Below are 21,674 nucleotides of genomic sequence, written 5' to 3'. Positions count from 1 at the left end.
AAGTCCTTAGGCTGAGAACTGCTTAAAGTAAGGCACTACATTGTTCTCTCTGTTGGAAACAATACCTCAAGGTTGAGGACCATGCCTGCTGCTGGACATATGCCCACAAGAGCAAAGAAATGTCAAAGCAAACGAAAGGCTATTGCAAGGGTTGTTGTACTTCCTCCCCAGCTGGCAGTGCTGACTGTGCCCTGGTACTAACAGCTGACAGTGACTGGGTGATCTCCTGGGATGTGGTCTGGACCTTTTATGTACTGTCTGGATAGGATGCCCTCTGTAACACACGGCCACAGTGCAGGAGTCAGGCTTGCATCTCCCTGGTGGTGCTGGGGCTCTGTGCACTGCTGGAGCATTGTGTGCTACCCCACCCAATTCGTCTTTCCTTGCTGGACATCCATGAGCACTTGGCAGCCTGAGGCCAGGCTGGGGGGAGCACATCTGCTTAGCAGGGTCACAAGCCCCTGTGGGGGATCCCCAGGTAGAGCCTTGCTCTTAGCAGCAGCATCTGGCTCTTCTGTTACTATTTCTCTGCTGTTCACAAGCTGCTTGCCCATCCTGGTTTTCAAGATGCCTCCGCTGGCTTCACTCTTAATGCATACCAGGGAATAAGAGGCACATATTGCTCCAGATGTGGGGTTTCAGGAGCATTAGAGCAGTGGAGCTGCAAATGCCACCAAGTGTGCAGAGCAGGAGTTGCTGGCAGGAGAACCAAATGACTTCCAAAGAATACAGCAGTGGCAAAAGTTGGAAGATGCAGTTATCTTTAGTGATAAATTCATGAGATAGAAAGCTATGCAGTGGTGTAGTTGCCTTGAAGACCTCTGCTACAGAGCACACACAGGAAGCTTTTCTTGCAGCAAAGCCTGCTGTCTGAGCCTCCTGAGTGGCAATGATTTTCAGTAGCTTGGCCTGGAAGAAAGCAAACTGACCAAGTGTCAGGTCTGGCAAGGCCCAGGCATGGTGCACACGAGCAGTGTAACAGCATGCATATGTGCCTTTTGCCAGTCTGAAACAGCAGGACAATTTGCTTCCTTCCTCGTGGCCCAGAAAGCACCATGAGAGCAGTGTGAGCCTCTGAACTCATTTGCTCTTGGGAATCATCAACATGCTACATTTAACAGCCTCTACAGAGTATGTTCCTGACAAACATAGCAAGAGGCAATGTTGAGACTCTTCTTTCCTTTATCAGTAATTTGCAGAAGGAGCTCCTCCCTAGGTGGAAGTAAGAGTGATGGCACTGCCAGAAAAGATTAGAGAAGACTTTGACTGTGTCCAGGAGACAAATAGAGCAAGATTAGCGAAATCCAGCCTGAACCTCTGGCTTGGCAAAACATCCCCCTTGCATATTGCCTTAGCCACAGCTATGGTGCAAGGAGCTTGGTCAGATCCAGGCTTCTGCTGGGGTGAAGGAGCAGTCATCAGGCAGTGGTGATACCCTGTGAATAAGGACTGAAAGTCTCCCATCAGGGCTGGGAAAGAGAAATAATTTGACTGTTGCCTGAAAGAAGAGAAACTGAAGGAGAAGCACAGCTGCACTGAGTTGTGTTTTTCACTTTAGAAAGTCTTGGGAGCATTTTGCAAAGTCCAGATCTGGGAAGTGCTGGAAGCTGCATCCTGCCACTTCACAGCTTGAAGATCCACAAGTCCATGGAACACAGCACCTTTATGTGGGGCTTAGCAGTGGTGCCAGAGGTACACGGTGACAAATAAGCAAGTTTACCTCCTCAGCTTGGAATAACTCCTTCCTGAAAAATGGCTGGGAAAGAGAAGGAGAATGGAAACACTGCAAGCTGCCAAAAAAAAAAAAAAAAAAAAAAAAAGTAAAACCACTGGGGGCATTCTTTTTCATCTGGAAGCAACTGCTGTATGTCCTGGGGCAGGTGGATAGCAAGCAACTGTGGGTGCAGGCAGCAGAATGAGCACAAATGCCAAGCAAGTGCACGCAGTGTGTCTGCGCTGCACTTTGTGCTTAGCTGCAGATGGCAAGTGTGCAGTGTGTATGTCTGCATTAAGGAGCACTTGTGTTGTGCTGCCTGGGATGTGCATGCATCTTTTTTATACGCATACATACTTATGCCCATGGAGTCTCTGCATTTCTTGCTGTCACCGTTCAACTTTTGTTGAAAAAGGAGATGGCATTGACCCAATCTATACTTTAGTTCCTTGGCTAATCTCATGCTGTCAGGCTGCCTGTGACACCCCAGAGTAATCAGCTGTTGTGAAAGAGTACGACCGAATGCCAGGTAGGCAGTCCCAGTGTATGCAGGGACTTTGAGAGGAGAATATGACTGCAGATATCTGTTGTCTGCTTTTGCTGTCTGAGCTGTATCTCCATCCCATGGCTGCCGGTGCCCGGCTCCCATCAGTTCTCTGGTTCTGGGAAGCAGAAGGGCAGTCGTTCTGCAGCACCCACGCCTCAGCCATGTGGAAGGGCCCTCCACCCCTCTCCTCCAGGGTAGTGTTACCTGCAAGATGCTCCTGACCATGTCTGTGGGGCTGCTCCTCTCTGCTCTTCTCGAGGTAGTTCCTGCAGCTCTGACTGTTCCCTGTGCTTGGCAGAAGCATCTGCTTTCCACAGGCAGCTTGCTATTAAATATCCTGTCTGACACAGTAATGGAAAGAAAACGAACAAATTCCATTAGTGGCTGGCGATCCCTGCAGGGTCTGCGTTGGAGCGAGGAGGGAGTTGGTATTTTTAGAGAGAATGCAATGCAACTTACTGGCTCTCTTAAAGCTGGGGAGTAGATAACCAAGGAGGGGAAGAGGGGACACCGGGCTCAGGTTTCAGCTGAAGTGCTGGACTATGGCAGCACGAAAGGGCAAGTCTGGTCCAGACGTGGCTGTGAGTATACAATGCGCTTCTCCTTCATGCCCAAAGAGACCTCTGCTTTGCTTCTCTGCTTGCTTCCTGCCTGTGGTCTCTGCTGCTGGGTGTACCAGGGTTTTGGAAGTGCTTTGCTGCTGGAGCATGTCAAGTTTTACCATATTAATCTTTGCAGCTCCATGCGTGTCCCGTGGGTGGGATCCCAGGTCTGGCTGAGCTATGCTTTGAATTTCCAAGGGGGTTGCTGTTGTAGGTCTGTGCTGAGGCTGCCATGCCTGCAGTGTAGCTGAGGGCTTGAGCTGAGATGCAGAGATTTCCAGCAGCAGCTGGAGTTAGAAAAACCCTTTGCACTTAACCATTTCTTGGAGCTGTCAGTGTTTCCTGCTGACCCTAGACAGCATGCAGGGCTCTGAGTGCAAATGTGCATTTCTAAGGGCAGCACCAGCACCGTGCTCTGCCTTTCCCAGCAGATCAGCCTGAATGAGCAGAGTGCACCCAGGCATCGTGTTGACTCTCCAACGCACCTGCAGCCCTCCGTGAAGCTGGCAGCCTAGCTTCAAATGTGGGGGCTCCTCCCAGGCAGACCGGGTTGTGCTGCGAAGCAGCAGCTTGTGGTGCCAGCTGGCAGAGCAAGGCATGCCAGCTGCACGTGTTTCCCTGCGTGCAGAGACTGCGCCAGCACGGGGCATGGCGATGCTGCCCTCCACTGCTCGTCCCTCTGTCCTGGGGAGGTCTGCAGCATTTGCTGGGGGCTGGGACACCCATCTGCAGGCCTTCTTTCTGCAGGGGCAGCAGGGCAGTGGGCCCTGTGCTGGGCTGTGTTTCTCTGGGTAGGAGCATGAGGAAAGGATGGAGGAAAGCAGGGGGCAGCTGAGCAGTGCTGCTTCCATGTCTGAGCTGGAATGACTGAGGCTGGTAAGACAGGAGCTCTGAACACTTCACCTGCACCATTCTGCCTGGGTCTGCTGCCAAGGCTATGCTGCTTCCAGTGCTTGCCCCACGAGCTTGATGACCCCAGGGCTGTGGGCACTGGAGGGCTGAGGATGGCAGGATGTATGCTCACATAGCACAGGAGGTCTCTTGGACAGTCCCAGTATGAGTAGTAAGAAAGGGGCTCTGATTTTCTAGTGGAGCCAAGGACAGAGGAGTGTGTCCTGCTGCTTTGCCATGGATGTCTCATGGCTCTGTGCTGTGGACAGCCCTTTGGGCGAGACCTACCAGGCAGGCACCAGTTCACAGGCACAGCCACACAGAGCTCTCACTGCATTTCCACCTTGTTCTCCAGCTTCTGGTGAGCCATCCCATTGTCTTCATTTACTGCCTTAATAGTGTTATACAAATTATTGCTGTGCCTTGCCTGGGGTGGTGACACTGCCTTGCTGTGATTTTCCTGGCTGCAGTGTGCACAGTTGGGGTTGTTGTCCCCACTGCCACTGTGGCTCCTGTACTGGTTTCTGGAGGACAGCAGAGGCAGGCACAACCAATGCTGCAGTATATTGTCCCTTGCTGTACTCTCAGCCAGGACAGAAAGCATTTCCTGTGCCTAGGAAGGCTGCAGCAATCCTGTTAGAGCACCTTCCCTGCCCTACCAGCACTGCTCAGACCCATACATCTCTCCTCCCTGGCCTGGCCAAAGGCTGTTCTTCCCTTGAGCCTCACTCCCAGCCCTGCCTCGTCCTGTTTGATGAGGAGCACCTCTGCCTGCCTGGCCTCTATCTTTCCCACCGGGTCTCTGTAGCCAAGCATTGGGATGATCCCATATTGCTGACGGGAGAGCACAAAGTATGATGCCAAACCTCATGCTGTTTTTCTGTTTTTCTGTTTTGCTGTTTTTTTCCCCAAGGCTGATGCTGCGACCAGTTTTCTGAGAGCTGCAAGATCTGGGAATCTGGACAAAGCCTTGGATCATCTCAGGAATGGGGTAGATATTAACACCTGTAATCAGGTAGGTGAAACCCACGAGGTTTCTGGTATCACCTCTAGCTCATGTGAAAATTGCCATGCTGTGGCTCCCCAAGGCTGAGTTGACAGTCACTGTCCCTTCCTTATTCTGTTCTGTGTGAGAGGGACAGAGAAAGGCCCCAGGGAGCTTAGCCCTGATCCTGGTACAGAGCACTGGGAGGTGGGCAGAGCAAGTTTAAAAGCAGTGGGAGGTGTTTAAAAACAGGGATGTTTGCAGAACGCCAGTGCGGGGGCCTCAGGAGGTGCTGTTCAGGTGGAGCCCCTTCTAACACAGAGCAGGGACAGCTCTGCCCCTGGAAAGGAGAGCTGCAGGCACAGAGGAATGGTTTGCACATAACTGACAGAACATTTTGTTACCTGTGCAGCTGCCAAATGCATCGACCCAGCCTGAATCAGAGTAGGTGCTGCAGGGAGGGACACAAGGGAGTTGGGCTGAGCTGGGGGACAGACAGGCAGACGGCACTGTCAGCTGCTTTCCAGAGCATCAGTGATGCTGGGGAGGCTGACTTGGCAGGTAGCACAAGCGGATGTTCCTCTGGTTCAGTATCAAGTTCCCAAACCAAGCGTGGTTCAGACCCATCAATCTATGCACTGCAGTGGCCGGTGCATTGCTGCAGACATCTTCCCCCAGGAAATGTTGCTGTCTCCTTTTCTTTTCTGACTGACAGTGCTGTGCAGATATGCTGGATTTCTGCTGGCCGCTGGGGCATGTTGCACCTTGTTTTCTCCTCCCTAGGATGCTAAAGGAGGCTTGGGGAAAGCTCACGAGGAGCCCATTTTGTTCCTCATTCCCAATTATTGTCAGTGCATAACCAGCATCCAGGTGTTCCTGTCCTGAGGTTGTGTGGGCACGGACAGGATTGAAACCAGAAGGGTGTTGTAGGGAGAAGAAATAGAAAACATTGTGTTTCAGTCCTTTGAAGATGAAAGAGTTTTCAATTTCTTCCCCACGAGGGGCAGTCCCCGTTTGCTGGGAGCAGTCCTGCTTCCAGCCAGATTCCTGCAGCCGATGAGGGGGTTTAACATCCTGCTGGGAGCACGTGGCTGCAGCAGGATGAGGTGCTCCTTTTGGTGGTGCCTTTGCACTGCTTCTTGCCATCTCGCTGAGGTTAGATGGCACTTTGGGGTTTCCTTCTGAGGAATATCAGACCTGTGGGAAAGGTCCAACCTCACATGTCCTGTATAGAATAAGGAGGGATATATGTGGTCAGACCTATCCCACAGGCCCTGTATTCTTACACACGTGCAGAGACCTTGACATGCCATCTGATCTTCATCCTACCATCTTCTTCATGGTTGCCATCCGCATCAGTATCCTTATTGTGTTCTGAATCCATGCATACTGTCGTCACCGGTGAGGAGTTGGAGCTGAGAAGCAGGGCTGAGCTGGCTGCCAGAACCCAGCAGTCCTGGTTGTGTGGGCAGGAATCTTTTCTGGGTCACAACCCAGGGCAGGGTCCACTCAGGGTACAGCAACACGAAGGAGCATTTTTCTGCAGAGCTGAGTTTGTTGCATTGGCAGCAGCACCCAAGCATTTGCAGTTGGTGAGGGAGTGCAGCACTGCTCAGATCAAGTGCATCCCATGGCGGTTTTGGGTCAGACGAGCCGTCAAACCAGAGCAAACCTGCAAAACAACCTGCATTGTTCCTGAGGCAGAAATATCGATGGGCCTCTGGGAAACAGCCTTCAGTAAACACTGTGCTTATCGCTGTAAGGGTGGAGAATAACGATTCCTCAATGGCTTTCAGCTTTCAAAAGGTTATTTATGAATCCTTTGCGTAAGAGGACATATGTGCGAGGGGAGCAGCTGAGTATTCATGATTTTGTCCTCCCTGCATCTTGTTACATGGATATAACAGGGAAAAAGCATGTGCTGTATCTGTGGCTCTTACCCAGCTGGTAAGCTCTCAAGATGTGGGTGCAGAGCTGTGCAGCTGTGCCCTAGTCAAAGAGCTGCTGCATTCTTGCTTGTTTTTCCCTTGGCAGCCATCCCCTTGTGCTTGGAGCTCTAGGAGATGCTGGAGCTGGTGTGCTGAGATAGCCTGTAGACTTGCTATCTGTGCATACCTGAGAGGTAGAAAAGAGTCTGTGATCTTGGAAGGTTGGTGGATTGAGCACGAGAGAGGTGGAAGATGTTTTTGTGCTATGATAAACTCCCTCTGGAAGCTGTTGTGAGTTTAACTGGGATGTTGAAGGCTGCAACTGGAGCTTTCCCTGGCATGTTCTGCTCCCCTACCTGTATTCAGATGGGGATGAAGCAATCCTGCAAAGTGACCTTCCAGCACCCTCCAAAAGCCAAAGCAGATGGCTGGGAGGTGGAGTGCTTGGGCAGCATTGTGTGCTTCTGGGGAGCTGGCAGCTCTTTGCCACATGAGAGTTGCACAGGGGTGAGTAAGCACAGTGCATCCATCTGGGAGAAGTGCAGCACTTTTCCCTTGTGGAGAAAAAAAGTGCCATTTGAAATTGCCTGCAAATATTTAACCTCTCTGCCAGTAAATATCTCAGCCCTTTTGTTCACGTCTGGGAAGTTGGAAATAATGGAACACAAGCTTTCTCAACTGCCTCTGGGGTGCTGGCAGGCCTAACCCCCCACTTTTGACAGCACAAGGATATTCCAAGGGTGCTCTTCAGCCCTTTGCTCCTGGGACTGTGGTTGTAGCTTGGAAAAGGAGGGCTGAACTGGGGCACCTGTAGCAGTGTTCCCAAGCAGTCACCTGCACTGTTCAGGAGCTTCCTGGATGTGACAGAGCTGAGCAGCTGCACAACCAGTGCTTCCCCAGAGCCTCTGCTGCAGCTCAGTACTGGAGGAGCAAAGCAGCCCCGGTGCTGAGCATGGGCTGTGGGATGGAATTGGCAGGGTCACACTTACACAGCGTGTGCATCCTCACTCTGGGCCATCCAGAGGGCTTTGGCTGTGACAAGTGTGGCTGTGGGCGGGAGATCTCAGGGACCCCTGGGAAGTCACTGGAGCAGAGATGAGAGCTGACAACAGGAATGCATCATGAGCAAGGAGAGCTCAAACAGTGCCTGTGGAGCCATGCACACCCACTGAGCCATGGTGACACCCATCTATAGGAACCAGTCCACGAGGGCTGCATGTCACAGGGAAACCTCCAGCGTTAGTCAGCAGCTCAGTGCCCAGGGCTGCATGCAGCTGCCCTGGCAGTGTGAAGCCAACTGCACTCCTGGCAGCCAGCACCTCCTTCAGTACATACCAAGCACACACAGCCAGGTCTGTAGAGGAGCTCCAGGGTGGTTCCCAGCGATCATCAGTCTCATCCTGTGACTAATGTCCCTCTTTGTGCCCTGCAGAATGGGCTGAACGCCTTGCACCTGGCCTCCAAGGAAGGCCACGCGAAAATGGTGGTGGAGCTTCTGCACAAGGAGATTGTTTTGGAGACCACGACCAAGGTGAGAACAGAGGAGTCTGGTCACATTCCTTAGTTGTTGCTCTACAGCCTGCCATTGCTGGTGCTCCATAAATAATGCATAGTTGTCTCCCTGCATCATCACGGAGAGGTGTGGCTCTCTCTCTCTGTGACAAAGGCATGAGCCAGCAGGACTGGACAACGAGCAGCCTCTGGTAGTGTCTGGAAGGCTGTGGAAGCTGCAGTGGTTGGCATGTCACTTCTGTGCCCTAGCAAGGCTTGGGATGCAGAGCAGAGCCTGGTGTCCTGCCCTCACCGCCCCAGGGCACGCACTGTAGGGAGGAGTCTGTGTCTTTCAGTCTGCTTCTCCCTGAGCAACACTGGGAAGCCGTGGCTCCCAGGACATGCTCTGTGCTTTTGCCTGAGGACTGCCAGCTCAGTGCTCCCTTCTCCCTTCCCCTGCTCACCTCCTGGTGCTGGAGATATGCAGGGCCTGACAGTGCGCACAGCTTTGGCTGCTGGTGACCTCATAAGAAATATGAAGTCACCCTCTTCCTTAGCCAGCAAATGTGTGTGTAGCAGGAATGGGGTGCAGAGCATGGCCCCACCGCCTGGCACTGGCAAGGATGGCAGCAGCCCTTTTCACACTTACGTTAGTACGCACATCAGGTCTGTCGTTTCCCCTGAGTGCTGCCCTGTGGTGATGTCTTTCAGAAGGGAAACACAGCCCTGCACATCGCTGCTCTCGCTGGACAGCAGGACGTAGTCCGGGAACTGGTGAACTATGGGGCCAATGTCAATGCTCAGTCACAGGTACAGTGATCCAGGCTGGGGTAGGCAAAGCTCCAGCATGTGTGTGGTGATGATGTCCATGTGGCGAAAGCTGCGCCCAGCAAGGGCTCTGCAGTAGCCCTTTAGTGTCTCTTTGGTCCTGTTCAGCGACAAGGATGGCTTTGCCTGATCTCTGAAGGACCACAAGTGTGTGAGTGGTGGGGAAAGAAGCTTGGGGGAGGTGAGGAGATGGACTGTGTCTGGTGGGAGTCCGTGGCTGCACACACAAGCACGCTGAACTCTTCCTGGCAGAACTCATTAAAGATGCTCCCTAACAATGAACCGGGGATGTGGGTGTTCACAGAATGGCTTAGGTTGCAGGGGACCTTGAAGATCATCTAATTCCAACCCCCCTGCCATGCACAGGGTTGCAGAGCACTAGATCAGGCTACTCAGCATCCTATCCAACCTGACTTGAATGCATCCAGAGATAAGGCATCCACGGCCTCTCCAGGCAACCTGTTCCATTGCTTCACCATCCTCTGAGCAAAAAATTTCTTCCTAGCATCCAACCTAAATTTCCCCTCTTTTAGTTTAAAGACATTCCTTCTGTCCTACCACTGTCAGACTGTGTAAAAAGTCAATCCCCCTCCTACTTGTAAGCTTGGTGGGGTGCAGCTCTTCAAGGAGCTGGAGGAAGGGTTGTGTTGATGTGTATGGCTCTGTTTGCAGAAGGGATTCACACCACTCTACATGGCAGCACAGGAAAACCACCTGGAAGTTGTCAAGTTCCTGCTGGAAAATGGAGCTAACCAGAATGTAGCCACAGAGGTACGATCCTTGGGAAGAACTCTGCAGCTCTACTTGTTGAGGCTGCTGTCAGATGTGCCAGGTGCTGCCATGGCTTCTTGGCTCTCCCCACTCACCTGCCTCTCCTTGGCAGGATGGCTTCACACCGCTAGCTGTGGCTCTGCAGCAGGGTCATGAGAATGTGGTTGCTCACCTTATCAACTATGGGACAAAGGGAAAGGTCCGCCTGCCCGCCTTGCACATTGCAGCTCGCAACGATGACACCCGCACAGCCGCCGTGCTGCTGCAAAATGACCCCAATGCTGATGTCCTCTCCAAGGTGCGTGGCTCTCCCACCCTGTCCCTGCCAGTTTTCCCACCTCCCAGGGGGAACAGCAGCTTGGTATGCTGTATATATCCATCCTTTCAGCAGGGAGCATGTATCTGGCTGGGCTGATCCCCCTTCTTTCCCCTAGACTGGATTTACGCCCTTGCACATTGCAGCCCACTATGAGAATCTCAGTGTGGCCCAACTCTTGCTGAATCGTGGAGCCAGTGTCAACTTCACACCCCAGGTGAGTGCCGTGTGGGGTGGCTGCTATGGCATCTACAGCTTTCAGCCACGGGTGGGCATGTGCTTGCCTCTCACCTGTCCATCCTTGCGCAGGAATTTAGCCTTCCACTGCCCTCTGTCCCTTGTTTGCCCCGTGCTTCCTGGCAGCCCTGCAGGGAAGAGAGGAGGGGTTGCTTCCTATAATAAGCTGTCCTTCCTTCTGCTAGAATGGGATCACTCCTTTGCACATAGCCTCCCGTCGAGGCAACATCATCATGGTGCGGCTGCTGCTGGACCGTGGAGCCCAGATAGAGACAAGGACCAAGGTGAGACCCTTCCTAAACCACTGGCAACTGCACAGGCCATCTCTGTCTCCATTCTACCTGTGTCCAGGAAGCACTGATGCAATGCCCTCCTCAATCCATACCCTGGGAATGTCATGCTAGGGCATGAGCACAGTCCCTGGTGTCCTAAGGGGGTGGACTGGGTTTTTTAGTGGTGTGTGTTCAGGTTGAGAGAAAGCTGCATGAGTGGTGGGCCTTGGAAGCTGAGGACAGGCTCAGTTTTGGTCTTATTTTGCAAACAAGCCTCAAGTTTCTGTTCCTTTCCGGCCTGGGGTGCCTTGCCTTTCCCTGCCCTTGCTGAGCCTGTGAACCCTTCTCTCTCCCCAGGATGAGTTGACGCCTCTCCACTGTGCAGCTCGCAATGGACATGTGCGAATTGCAGAGATCCTACTGGACCACGGTGCTCCCATTCAAGCCAAAACAAAGGTGCCTGTGGGACTGTGCTCAGTGTTAGTGCAGGGGCCACAAATTGCATGCATTTGCTGGATGCTCTCTGTAGCTGGGCCAGGGTTGAACTTTTGGCCCTCAAGAGGCAAAGAGCTTCCTGATCCTTCTGCTCAGAGCTGTGGCAGGGAGCAGGGCTGGGTGGGATGCCCAGTGCCCTCCACTCAGCCCTAAGGCTCCGCTCCCTGCTCCCAGAACGGTCTGTCGCCGATCCACATGGCAGCACAGGGTGATCACCTGGACTGTGTGCGTCTACTCCTGCAGTACAGTGCTGAGATAGACGACATCACCCTGGACCACCTGACACCACTGCATGTAGCCGCGCACTGTGGCCACCACCGTGTGGCTAAACTGCTGGTGGAAAAGGGAGCCAAGCCCAACTCCAGAGCCCTGGTAAGCCAGGAGGGGTGGGCAAGAAAAGGATAAATGGGAGTGGAGGAAGAAAAAGGCAGAGGAACAGGGGATGTGCTTGCAATTGACTGATGGTCATTCTGTCTGTAGAATGGCTTCACGCCTCTCCACATCGCCTGCAAGAAGAACCACGTTCGGGTGATGGAATTGCTTCTGAAGACAGGAGCCTCCATTGATGCCGTCACGGAGGTGGGTGAGCTGCAGCCCAGCCCCAGCCCTTCTGTTATTGCCCATGCACAGCAGGGCTGGGTCACTGCTGCCCTGCTGCCCCCCAGCATCTTCTTCCTTGTGGCTTGGGAGAACTGCAGCTCAAGACCCACTGTGCAGGTGGCATCCACAGCCTGTTTCCTGCAAGGCAGAAGCTCTGTGCACTGCTATCGGCTCAGCTAGGGGCTCCCAGAGGCTGAGAGGATGGAGGGATTACCTCTGTGTCAGGCCATCCAACATGACGCTTTGGTGCTTTCTCTCCACAGTCCGGCCTGACCCCTTTGCATGTGGCTGCCTTCATGGGGCACTTGCCCATCGTCAAAACCCTGCTGCAGCGTGGAGCATCTCCTAATGTGTCCAATGTGGTGAGTCCTGGCCTGGCTGGAGCCATTGGGGCTCACTGTGGTGGGGTGTAGTGGAGGGGCTGCACCCTGCTTTCTGTGTTCCTGGGCAACTCCTTGGTGACATGTCCCCTCTTGTGGCCTCACCACTTTATTCTGTTCCACGGTGCAGAAAGTGGAGACTCCCCTGCACATGGCAGCTAGAGCTGGGCACATGGATGTGGCCAAGTATCTGCTGCAGAACAAAGCCAAAGTCAACGCCAAGGCCAAGGTAGGCAGGAGCTCCCACGTGCTCACCCAGTGCTGAGTCCTTTGCTCTGTGAGGGGTTGTGAAGCAGCAGGAGTGCTGCAAGGAAGCACTGAATCCAAGCCCATGAGCAGCAGCTTCTCTGCTTCCCTTACAGGATGACCAGACTCCTCTGCACTGTGCTACACGCATTGGCCACACCAGTATGGTCCAACTTCTGCTGGAGAACAGTGCCAACCCCAACCTGGCCACCACAGCAGGGCACACGCCTCTGCACATCACTGCCAGAGAGGGGCATGTAGACACAGCCTTGGCCCTGCTAGAGATGGGAGCCTCTCAGACTTGCATGACCAAGGTAGGCTGCTGGCATGCTGCAGAAAGATGGCTGGCAGGGCTGCAGGACAGTGTCCCCGTCCCAGAAGGGACAGCCTCCTGTGCTGCAGTGTGCATCTGCATTCTCCTCATCATCCCCTTACACCCAGTGATGGGCTGCCTATCTCCTCAGAAAGGATTTACCCCTCTCCACGTTGCAGCCAAGTATGGGAAGGTGGATGTGGCAGAGCTGCTGCTGGTGCATGATGCTCACCCCAATGCAGCAGGGAAGGTGAGGGTTGTTCTGGGGCTGTGGGAGAGATGAGTATGGGCTGAGACTCTATCTCACTGCTCCGTGCCTTCTTCCCTTCCCTAGAACGGCCTGACCCCACTGCACGTAGCTGTGTACCACAACAACCTGGAGATCGTCAAGCTCCTGCTTCCCAAGGGGAGCTCTCCACACAGCTCAGCCTGGGTAAGGCTGGATGGGATCCCTGGGGTGGGAGGATGGTGTGTGCCCAGTACCCTCCAGCCGAGGCTCACAATGCCCCGTGCTGTGTCACACCTCAACTCTGAGACACCTGCCAGTCCCACCATAGCTCCTCCACCTGCTGCTTGTGCTGGCCTGTCCTTGTGCCCATGGGGATGCTGAGCACTCACCCAGTTCCAGCAGAGTGGCTTTCAGGGGTATTCCCTGTTGGCAGCCTAGTGGCTGTTGCTTGGGGATGTGTTTCCATGGCAAGCCCTGCTGAGCAGTGCTGCGGTCTGGCAGTTTGGGAAACCACACACGAATGTTTCCATGCAACTGGGAAGCCGTGAAGGCAGAAAATCCAGCAGCTTGTGAGCATCCTGCGCTCTGGCAGAGCACGAGGAGCCTTTCCTCATGGATCAGCCCAGCAGAATTGTTTTTCATATTGTTTGCAGAAGCTGCAGCATCTCGGCAGACAAGTGGCTGCTGGTGCTACCATGTGACCCTCCCTTCTTCCCCCGTGCATCTGCTGGCAGGCCTGCTGGGCTGGCATCAGAGCAGCTGGTGCTGGTGCCGATCTCCCCTTGGTCTGCGTCACGGCAGCCTGCGTCATCACAGGCACAGGGCGTCTGCTTCTCTGCTGGCAAATGACTGCACAAGCAGTGCTCAAGGCCATGCAGCCTCTGCCTGAATACTAATCCTGTGTGTTGTGGGTTCTGCCCCACACCTCTACCGGGCAGCCCTAGTAGTGCCTGCCTGTCCTGACTCTTGCAGCCCCAAGTGGCTGCATGCTAGAAACTCATGTAAAGAAAACCCCAGCACAGCTGACACTAACCAGACCTGAAGCAGGTGGTCTTGGAGCCCTCTCACTATCTGGATTAGGGAAGCAGGATTGGCTTCAGTGATAGGTTTAGTTGCTGTCAGGGAGATGATTTGAGTGTGGGCTTCTGTCCCTGAGCCCTGGAAGTAGCCTGGGAGGGCAGAGTTGGCCTGAAGAGATGGGGTGGTACTTCTGTCCAGGCAGATCTGCTCAGTGGGTGCTGAGAGCTGCCATGGTCTCCTCCCACAGAACGGGTACACCCCTCTGCACATTGCTGCCAAGCAGAACCAGATGGAGGTGGCCAGCAGCTTGTTGCAGTATGGTGCTTCTGCAAATGCGGAGTCTGTTCAGGGAGTCACTCCTCTGCACCTGGCTTCTCAGGAGGGGCATACAGACATGGTAGCACTGCTTTTCTCCAAGCAAGCCAATGGAAATTTAGGCAACAAGGTATGTTGTGCTGGTGCTTCCTGCCAGGCTGGCAGGCAGTAGCAGATCTAATGCCTCCCTGCATTCAAATAGCAGTGCCTCGGCCAATAACATAATGTTGGGCAGTTTGCCGTATTTACAACCCAACTTGCTCTCTCTGCTGGTCGAGCTGCAGTACTTCTCTTGTGCATGTGATGTGCTCTTTTTGCAGAGTGGCCTGACTCCTCTCCATCTCGTGGCCCAAGAGGGACACGTACCAGTTGCTGATGTTCTGGTGAAACACGGAGTCACAGTGGATGCAACAACGAGGGTAAAGTAGTGCATTGGCCATGGTTGGGGTGCAAAACACTTGGGAACTACTTCTACATACCCTACCCTTCAGCTGTTGGATCTGGCCCATGCAGTTCAACATACCCAAGCCAAAAGCCCCAGGAGCAGCGCTGACAGCAGACTGAGACCTGATCTTGTCTTTCAGATGGGCTACACCCCGCTGCACGTAGCCAGCCACTATGGGAACATCAAATTGGTGAAGTTTCTGCTGCAGCACCAGGCTGATGTCAATGCTAAAACTAAGGTACAATGATGCTCTGTGCTAAAAGGACCCTGGGGAACGGTGTGCAGGTTGATGGGAAAGGTTTTGTACTACTACAACCCCTATACCTTACTCCAAGTCCTCCTGTTCCCATGGCTGGAAGCTGTTGTAGTGCCCCTGGGCGCATTATGGATCCTACACAGCCCTTTTCTAACCACAGAAAGTAAGAGGCAGCCCATGTGAAGCATCGTGTGAAGCTTTGGGGGGCATTTGTGGGGCAGCATTCCCCAAAGCTGATGCAGCACTCTCTGCTCTCCCTACAGCTGGGCTACACACCCCTGCACCAGGCAGCACAGCAGGGTCACACGGACGTGGTGACCCTGCTGCTGAAGCATGGTGCCTCTCCCAACGAGATCAGCACGGTGAGTAGGGCAAACTGCTGCATTTCCTCATTGTGTGACATGCTTGGGCACACGCCTGGGTTCCCTTACATCCTCTCCCCTTGCACAGAATGGCACCACTCCCCTGGCCATCGCGAAGCGCCTCGGTTACATTTCTGTCACAGATGTGCTCAAGATAGTCACAGAGGAGACCAGCATCCCAGTAAGTTTCTGGGCACGGGACTGGCTGGGCGCAGGATCATGCGGAGAAGGTTTGGGGTTGGGAGCAGCCAAGTGAGGGTCTGCCGGCCTTGGCCACAGGCAGTGAGCCCCAGGCAGCTCAGGGTGTGGGCTGCCAAAGAGCAGTTTGAGTGCCCAGGCATGTGGAGAGGGGCTGTGGGTTGCGTGCTGTCCTGCTCTGACTGCCCTCTCTCTGCTCCACAGCCAGTCAGTGACAAGTACCGCATGAGCTTCCCGGAGACTGTGGATGAGATTCTGGATGTGTCGGAGGATGAAGGTGAGGGGCTGGAGCTGGGTCATGCCCTTATAGTCTGCTAGCAGCCCCAGGGATGGGCACAGGGTGGGGAGCTGCCTTGCCCCACTGGGGTCTTGCAACAAGGAAGCGGAAGCCCAGCAGCCGCCTCCTGGCTTGGTCTTCCCCTGTGCTGTGCAGGAGGGTGGTGCCCAGACCTGAGGATGGTGTGCAGAGAGAAGTTGGGCACTCTGAGCACCGCACCATGCTCTCCGGGTGGTACCAGCCCACAGCCTGGCTGAAGCTGGTTTGCTCCTATCCCCTCCCACCAAGACCTCACTTTTGCCTCTTCTTACTTTGCAGGCACTGCTCATGTCACAGTAATGGGTATGAAATTTGTCCCTGTGCCCCAGCTCAATGGCCCATTTCACCCCATGGCCACTAACCATCCGCACGCCGCCTCCATCTGCTGAACCCTGCTGCTGGGCTGGTGCTACCCAGTACAGGCCCTGCCATCCTGCCCATCTGCATCCATGCTGCTTGCTGTGGTGTGACTGCATGAAGGGGACTATCCCCGAGCAGAGGGAGCCCTGGCTGTCATCAGCCTTGCTCCCAGCAGCAGGAGCCTGCTCCTGTTGTAAGCTCTGGAGCCTGCCCACAGCCAGCCCATGCCACTCTGGCCTTGGTGGTATGAAGTGGAGCACTGGAAGGTCCCTGTGCTGCTCACCACTCTGGCTCTCCCTGCACTGGGAGGTGCTGGGCTCCTTCCAGCAGGGCTCTAGCATGAGCTCAGCCCCGGTGGATTCCTTAGCAGGTGTTAATTGGGTGGCAGGTGAGGATGGTTGGGCTCGTGCCCCCAGAGAGACATGTGTGGGTGAACTTGGTGGCCTTGGTGAGTCCTTTCTATGGCCCCAGCCCCACCTGGTGCTGGGGGGCCCCAGCAGGCTTGGCTCTGTGCTTGAGTGTTGTGAGGTTGGGGTTGGCCGGCTCCTAACAGCTGCCATGGCTCCTGCCACACTAACAGCCCAGGCTTCTGGCAGAGGGAAGAGCCTTCCCACTGCTGAGACCCAGGGAATGAATGCGTGTGGCCAGTGGTGGGAGCAGGGATGGGAATAAAGCTGGGCAGCTGTGCTCCCTTGTCCTGCTGCCTCTGTGTGCTGAGCCAGCTCTTGGTTTCAGAGGAGGAGCTGATCGCACCGAAACCCAGAACACCTGAACCCAGGGAGCAGGAGGTCAAGAGGGAGATGCTGGAGTTTGTGACCGTGACAACACTGGAGCAAACGTATGAGGCACTGGATGGTGGGGAGGGAGTGGGGACAGGGCATGGGCCAGGCTGGTGCTGGGGTGGGATGCTAGCAGGGCAGGGACAGCTGCAGGCATTGGGTACCAGCAGATCAAGGATGACTGTGGGCAAGGATCCCTGATCTCCCTGACAGGGTCCTGCTGTGCCTGGTGGCCCTGGGGGGTGGCTGGAGCCTGGGGGGCCCTGACCTGTTGCTGCAGTGGCTGTCACTGTTCTCTCCTGCCAGGGAGGAGTCTGTAGCTATCCCACAGGTCCCCTGCGTGCCCCCTGAGACTGTGGTGACCAGAGCAGAGGAGCCTGAGCAGGTGGGATCTGTAGAGACTGAAGCTGAGCAAGGCAGCCTGCTGCACGCACCTTCGGTGTCCCCACAGGAGGTGAGTGTGACACAGTTCTAGTGTATTTCTTGCCGGGGGAATATCCCTCCTCTGTCAGCCCAGAGCCAAAACGTCGCGGGTGGACGGGGTGGGTTGATGGTATAGGGCTGCCCAGGCAGAATGGGAGCAGAGAGTGCAGAGGGTTGAGCAGACTCAGCACCACCAGACAGGACCCTATGCCCATCAGGACTCTTCCCTGCCTTTGCACAGCCCTCCAAGGAGTTCGATGAGGACTCCTTGATTCCCAGCAGCCCGGCCACCGAGACCTCAGACAACATCAGCCCCGTGGCCAGCCCCGTTCACACAGGGTAAGTGCCTGCCCAAGGCAGCACTGCGTGTGTGAGCTGGCTGCAGGGCACTGCTTGCCTATGCCTCTGCCCACTGCAGGTTCCTGGTGAGCTTCATGGTGGATGCACGCGGCGGCTCCATGCGGGGCAGCCGGCACCACGGGCTGCGTGTGGTCATCCCACCCCGTGCCTGTGCCGCTCCCACCCGCATCACTTGCCGCCTGGTGAAGCCTCAGAAACTGCCTGCACCCCCACCGCTGGCTGAGGAGGAAGGCCTGGCGAGCCGCATCATCGCACTGGGGCCAGCTGGTGCCCAGTTCCTCAGGTGAGCATGGAAGGGAATGGGGCCATCCCTTGGGCTAGGGACAGATCTGGGCTCCTCTAGGGGCTGGGGGCTAGGCTGTTGCTGCCTGTCTGTGGGGATTCTGCTGCAGGAGCTGTCCTAGCTTTGGCCACGTGCAGCGCAATGCTGGGGTGGGCCTTTGCAGCATGGTGTAAGCATGCTCCTCCCTTATCTGCAGCCCCGTCATCGTGGAAATTCCTCACTTTGCCTCCTACGGACGTGGGGACCGTGAGCTGGTGGTGTTACGCAGTGAGAATGGCTCTGTCTGGAAGGAGCACCGCAACCGCTATGAGGAGAGCTACATGGACCAACTGCTCAATGGCATGGATGAGGGTGAGCGTGCCAGGCTGGGGGCTTGACACTCCATTCAGAACTGCAGCTGTCCTGGGAATGGCCAGCACTGGGAGGTAGTGGTATGGGACCGAGTGTGGCATGGTTGGTGCAGCCAGAAGAGGAGGTGAATGAGAGCCATGGGTTTGGTTTGTGGAGGAGCACTGATGCCTGTGCTGCACTTGCAGAGCTGGAGAGCCAAGAGGAGCTGGAGAAGAAGAGGGTCTGCCGCATCATCACCACTGACTTTCCTCTCTACTTCGTGGTCATGTCCCGGATTTGCCAAGACTGTGACATGATTGGCCCCGAGGGAGGGTGCTTGAAAAGCACACTGGTGCCTATGGTGCAGGCCACCTTCCCAGACACCGCTGTCACCAAGAAAGTGAGGCTGGCTCTGCAGGTGAGGTGCTGAAGAGCCTGGTCTGGAGACCAGCAGACAGGAAAAGGCAGCTTATCCAGCTGCACCCCAGCACTGCAGAGAGCTGGCCCCAATCACCCCACCTGTGCTGCCCACAGGCGCAGCCCGTGCCTGATGAGCTGGTGACCAAGCTGCTGGGGAACCAGGCAACCTTCAGCCCCATCGTCACAGTGGAGCCTCGCCGGAGGAAGTTCCACCGCCCCATTGGCCTCCGCATCCCTCTGCCCCCATCCTGGAAGGACAATCCCCGAGACAGTGGCGAGGGTGACACCACCAGCCTGCGCCTGCTCTGCTCTGTGATAGGTGAGGCTATGTGCACGAGTGGGCTGGTAACAGGATGAGCTGAGGTGGGATGCAGCTTTGGAGGCCAAGGACAGGTTGCACAGTCCAGTGGGGAGAGGAGATCCACTGCAGCGAGAAAGCAACGTGCTTACTCCTGCTTTCTGCTGCTGCAGGAGGGACAGCACAAGCTCAGTGGGAAGACATCACAGGCACCACGAAGCTGGTCTATGAAAAGGAGTGCGCTAACTTTACCACCAATGTGTCTGCCAGGTGAGCTATGGCTGAGCATGTAATTGGTTGGGACTCTTGTTCCTGGGAAAGATCCCTGCCCTGGATGGGTTTTCCACACTTGGAGCTCCTTCACACCCTATGTGGTGCTGTTTCCGCCTCCCCCCCCTCCCCCCCGGTGCACCACACTGACCCACCCTTCCCACAGGTTCTGGCTGGCTGACTGCCCACGCACTGCTGAGGCTGTGCACTTTGCCACCATGCTGTACAAGGAACTGACAGCTGTGCCCTACATGGCCAAATTTGTGGTGTTTGCCAAGATGAATGATGGACGGGAAGGCCGGCTGCGCTGCTACTGCATGACTGATGACAAGGTGGACAAGACTTTGGAGCAGCACGAAAACTTCACTGAGGTGGCCCGCAGCAGGGACATTGAGGTTTGTCTCTTGCAGCATTCCTGGAGGACAGAAGGAAGAAGCTGCTCTGTGCAGGGTCCTAGCCCTTGTTTCACTCCCTACAGGTGGTGGAGGGAATGCCTCTGCATGTCGAGCTCTCAGGGAACCTGGTGCCCGTCAAGAAGGCCACGCAGTCACGCACCTTCCACTTCCAGTCCTTCCGGGAGAACCGCCTCGCCATCCCCATCAAGGTAATGGCAGGTGCAGAGTTGGGCTGTGGTGGGGCCCTGTGCCCTGTTCCAACTCCCCTACCTGGGTGCTTGGTGTGCAGGTCCGGGACAGCAGCCGGGAAGCCAGTGGCTCCCTGTCCTTCCTGCGCAAGGCCATGAAGTATGAGGACTTGCAGCATGTGCTCTGCCACCTCAACATCAGCATTCCACCCTGCACCAAGGTCAGCCCTCCTTTCTCAAAGCGGCCACACCACGCTGTGCTGGGGCTGTGCAGGTGCCAGGGCTGAGCTGCTACTCTCTCTTCTGGCTGGTGACCTCTTGGTTTGTCCCCACTTTGCAGGGAAGTGGCACAGAGGAGCGAAGGAGGACACTGACACCTTTGTCTCTGAGGGAGCGATACAGCATCCTAAGTGAGAGCTGTTTCGGTACGCAGCCTACTGGGTCTGTTCAAGCATTCCACCTCCTTTGCTTAGGTTGCCCAGCCCAGGAGGAAGGGCTGGGATGACCCTGCTGCACTTGCGTGTGTAGCATCCTCCTGTTCCCATGGAGTTTCTTTGGTCCTGCCTGCAGGGAGCCCCTGCAGCCTGCACCTCACTCCTACCCCAACCCACAGCTGGAGTTGTGACCCCCTCTTCTCCTCCAGGCTCTCTGAGCAGCACTGACAGGGCAGACCAGAAGATGATCGACATCGCAGAGCAGCTCGGCCTCAGCTGGGCAGGTGAGTCCCCAGCTGATGGATGCTCAGTGCACCTTGAAGCTCAGCACTTAGGAAGACTAGAAAGATGCTGCAGGGTTGCGTGAATGTGCTTTATGCTGTCTGGGGAGCTGCCCATGGATGTGATGCTGAGATGCCGTGTCTCTCCCAGAGCTGGCACGTGAGCTGCAGTTTGGGGTGGATGACATCAACAGGATTCGTGTGGAGAACCCTAACTCCTTGCTGGAGCAGAGCATAGCTTTACTCAACCTCTGGGTCAGCCGCGAGGGCAAGGGTGTCAAGAGTGAGTATTGATTCCCACTACAAGGGTGATGGTATCAGGGCTGAGCGTGCAGCCTATATGTGTGTGCTCAGGGCTCCCTGGCTGAGTTTGGGCCACCAGTTCCTGCACACCTGCCTGGAGGGCAGCTGGGGCATGGCCACAACTGCCAGCCTGCCCTGCCTGCTGCTGACACCGGCTTTTCCTGCAGTTGAGAACCTGTACACGGCGCTGAGGAACATTGACCGCAGCGAGATTGTCAGCACGCTGGAGGGCTCCGGCCGGCAGAGCCGCAGCTTGAAGGGCAGCTGGCGCTACACAGACAGGGACTATTCACTCTCACCCTCCCAGATGAATGGTGAGCCCCTTGTCCTGTGCAGGGAATACCGGAGGGGCTAGGAGCGGAGTCGCTGTGGACACAGTAGGGCTGATGTCTGTCCCAAGTAAGCTGCACTGCCCCTAAGAGCTTGGTGGGTGCCAGCTGCTGCAGACAGCTGCAGTCTCTCCATGGGGACTTGTGCTATGGGAACCTTGGTCCTGCTCTCCATGGAGAACAGACACATGGGGCTTCCTCCTCTTGAGGTACCAGTGTGGGATGTGCCTGGCTTGTTGCTCCCAGCACCACCTGCCCGGCCATGGCTGTGCCTGGGAGCCGAACCACTGTCATGTGTCCCACAGGAGAGCCAGGTGCCATGGGCAGGGATGGGGCTGTTGCTGTCCTGCACCCAGGCACCACCCATGCAGCTCTGGCTCATTGCTTTCCCCTTTCGTATCTGCCCTTGTTGTGTTCTCTCAAATGTGCCACCTACTGCCATCAGATGTGGGCACTCCTGGGGG

General features: G+C 55.5%; 1 protein-coding gene across 14 annotated transcripts in view; it reads left to right on the top strand.

The window, feature by feature from the left end:
- The window catches only part of ANK1 (ankyrin 1), a 49,572-nt gene that overhangs the window by 20,665 nt on the left and 7,233 nt on the right, over nt 1–21,674 (top strand). For 11 of the 14 annotated variants that reach the window (XM_085242849.1, XM_085242839.1, XM_085242845.1 and 8 more), the window contains exons 2-38: nt 4,668–4,769; nt 8,100–8,198; nt 8,870–8,968; nt 9,659–9,757; nt 9,870–10,055; nt 10,192–10,290; nt 10,496–10,594; nt 10,940–11,038; nt 11,252–11,449; nt 11,558–11,656; nt 11,941–12,039; nt 12,188–12,286; nt 12,420–12,617; nt 12,768–12,866; nt 12,951–13,049; nt 14,113–14,310; nt 14,501–14,599; nt 14,765–14,863; nt 15,145–15,243; nt 15,332–15,424; nt 15,646–15,718; nt 16,037–16,060; nt 16,853–16,955; nt 17,203–17,350; nt 17,561–17,658; nt 17,738–17,962; nt 18,159–18,313; nt 18,499–18,710; nt 18,827–19,031; nt 19,184–19,280; nt 19,447–19,675; nt 19,759–19,884; nt 19,965–20,084; nt 20,204–20,288; nt 20,507–20,581; nt 20,730–20,861; nt 21,049–21,195. In XM_085242849.1, the coding sequence (XP_085098975.1) occupies nt 4,668–4,769; nt 8,100–8,198; nt 8,870–8,968; nt 9,659–9,757; nt 9,870–10,055; nt 10,192–10,290; nt 10,496–10,594; nt 10,940–11,038; nt 11,252–11,449; nt 11,558–11,656; nt 11,941–12,039; nt 12,188–12,286; nt 12,420–12,617; nt 12,768–12,866; nt 12,951–13,049; nt 14,113–14,310; nt 14,501–14,599; nt 14,765–14,863; nt 15,145–15,243; nt 15,332–15,424; nt 15,646–15,718; nt 16,037–16,060; nt 16,853–16,955; nt 17,203–17,350; nt 17,561–17,658; nt 17,738–17,962; nt 18,159–18,313; nt 18,499–18,710; nt 18,827–19,031; nt 19,184–19,280; nt 19,447–19,675; nt 19,759–19,884; nt 19,965–20,084; nt 20,204–20,288; nt 20,507–20,581; nt 20,730–20,861; nt 21,049–21,195 (4,615 nt within the window). Of the gene's footprint in view, nt 1–2,636; nt 2,843–3,610; nt 3,740–4,667; nt 4,770–8,099; nt 8,199–8,869; nt 8,969–9,658; nt 9,758–9,869; nt 10,056–10,191; nt 10,291–10,495; nt 10,595–10,939; nt 11,039–11,251; nt 11,450–11,557; nt 11,657–11,940; nt 12,040–12,187; nt 12,287–12,419; nt 12,618–12,767; nt 12,867–12,950; nt 13,050–14,112; nt 14,311–14,500; nt 14,600–14,764; nt 14,864–15,144; nt 15,244–15,331; nt 15,425–15,645; nt 15,719–16,036; nt 16,061–16,852; nt 16,956–17,202; nt 17,351–17,560; nt 17,659–17,737; nt 17,963–18,158; nt 18,314–18,498; nt 18,711–18,826; nt 19,032–19,183; nt 19,281–19,446; nt 19,676–19,758; nt 19,885–19,964; nt 20,085–20,203; nt 20,289–20,506; nt 20,582–20,729; nt 20,862–21,048; nt 21,196–21,674 lie in introns of those variants that run through there. The other 3 variants (XM_085242841.1, XM_085242844.1, XM_085242838.1) reach the window with 3 other exon arrangements.

This window comes from Meleagris gallopavo, chromosome 24 (assembly GCF_905368555.1).
Source record: "Meleagris gallopavo chromosome 24, MGAL_WU_HG_1.1, whole genome shotgun sequence".
Classification (NCBI taxonomy): domain Eukaryota; kingdom Metazoa; phylum Chordata; class Aves; order Galliformes; family Phasianidae; genus Meleagris; species Meleagris gallopavo.
Note: the sequence above shows the minus strand (reverse complement) of the source record. Positions and strands in the feature narration are given on the sequence as shown.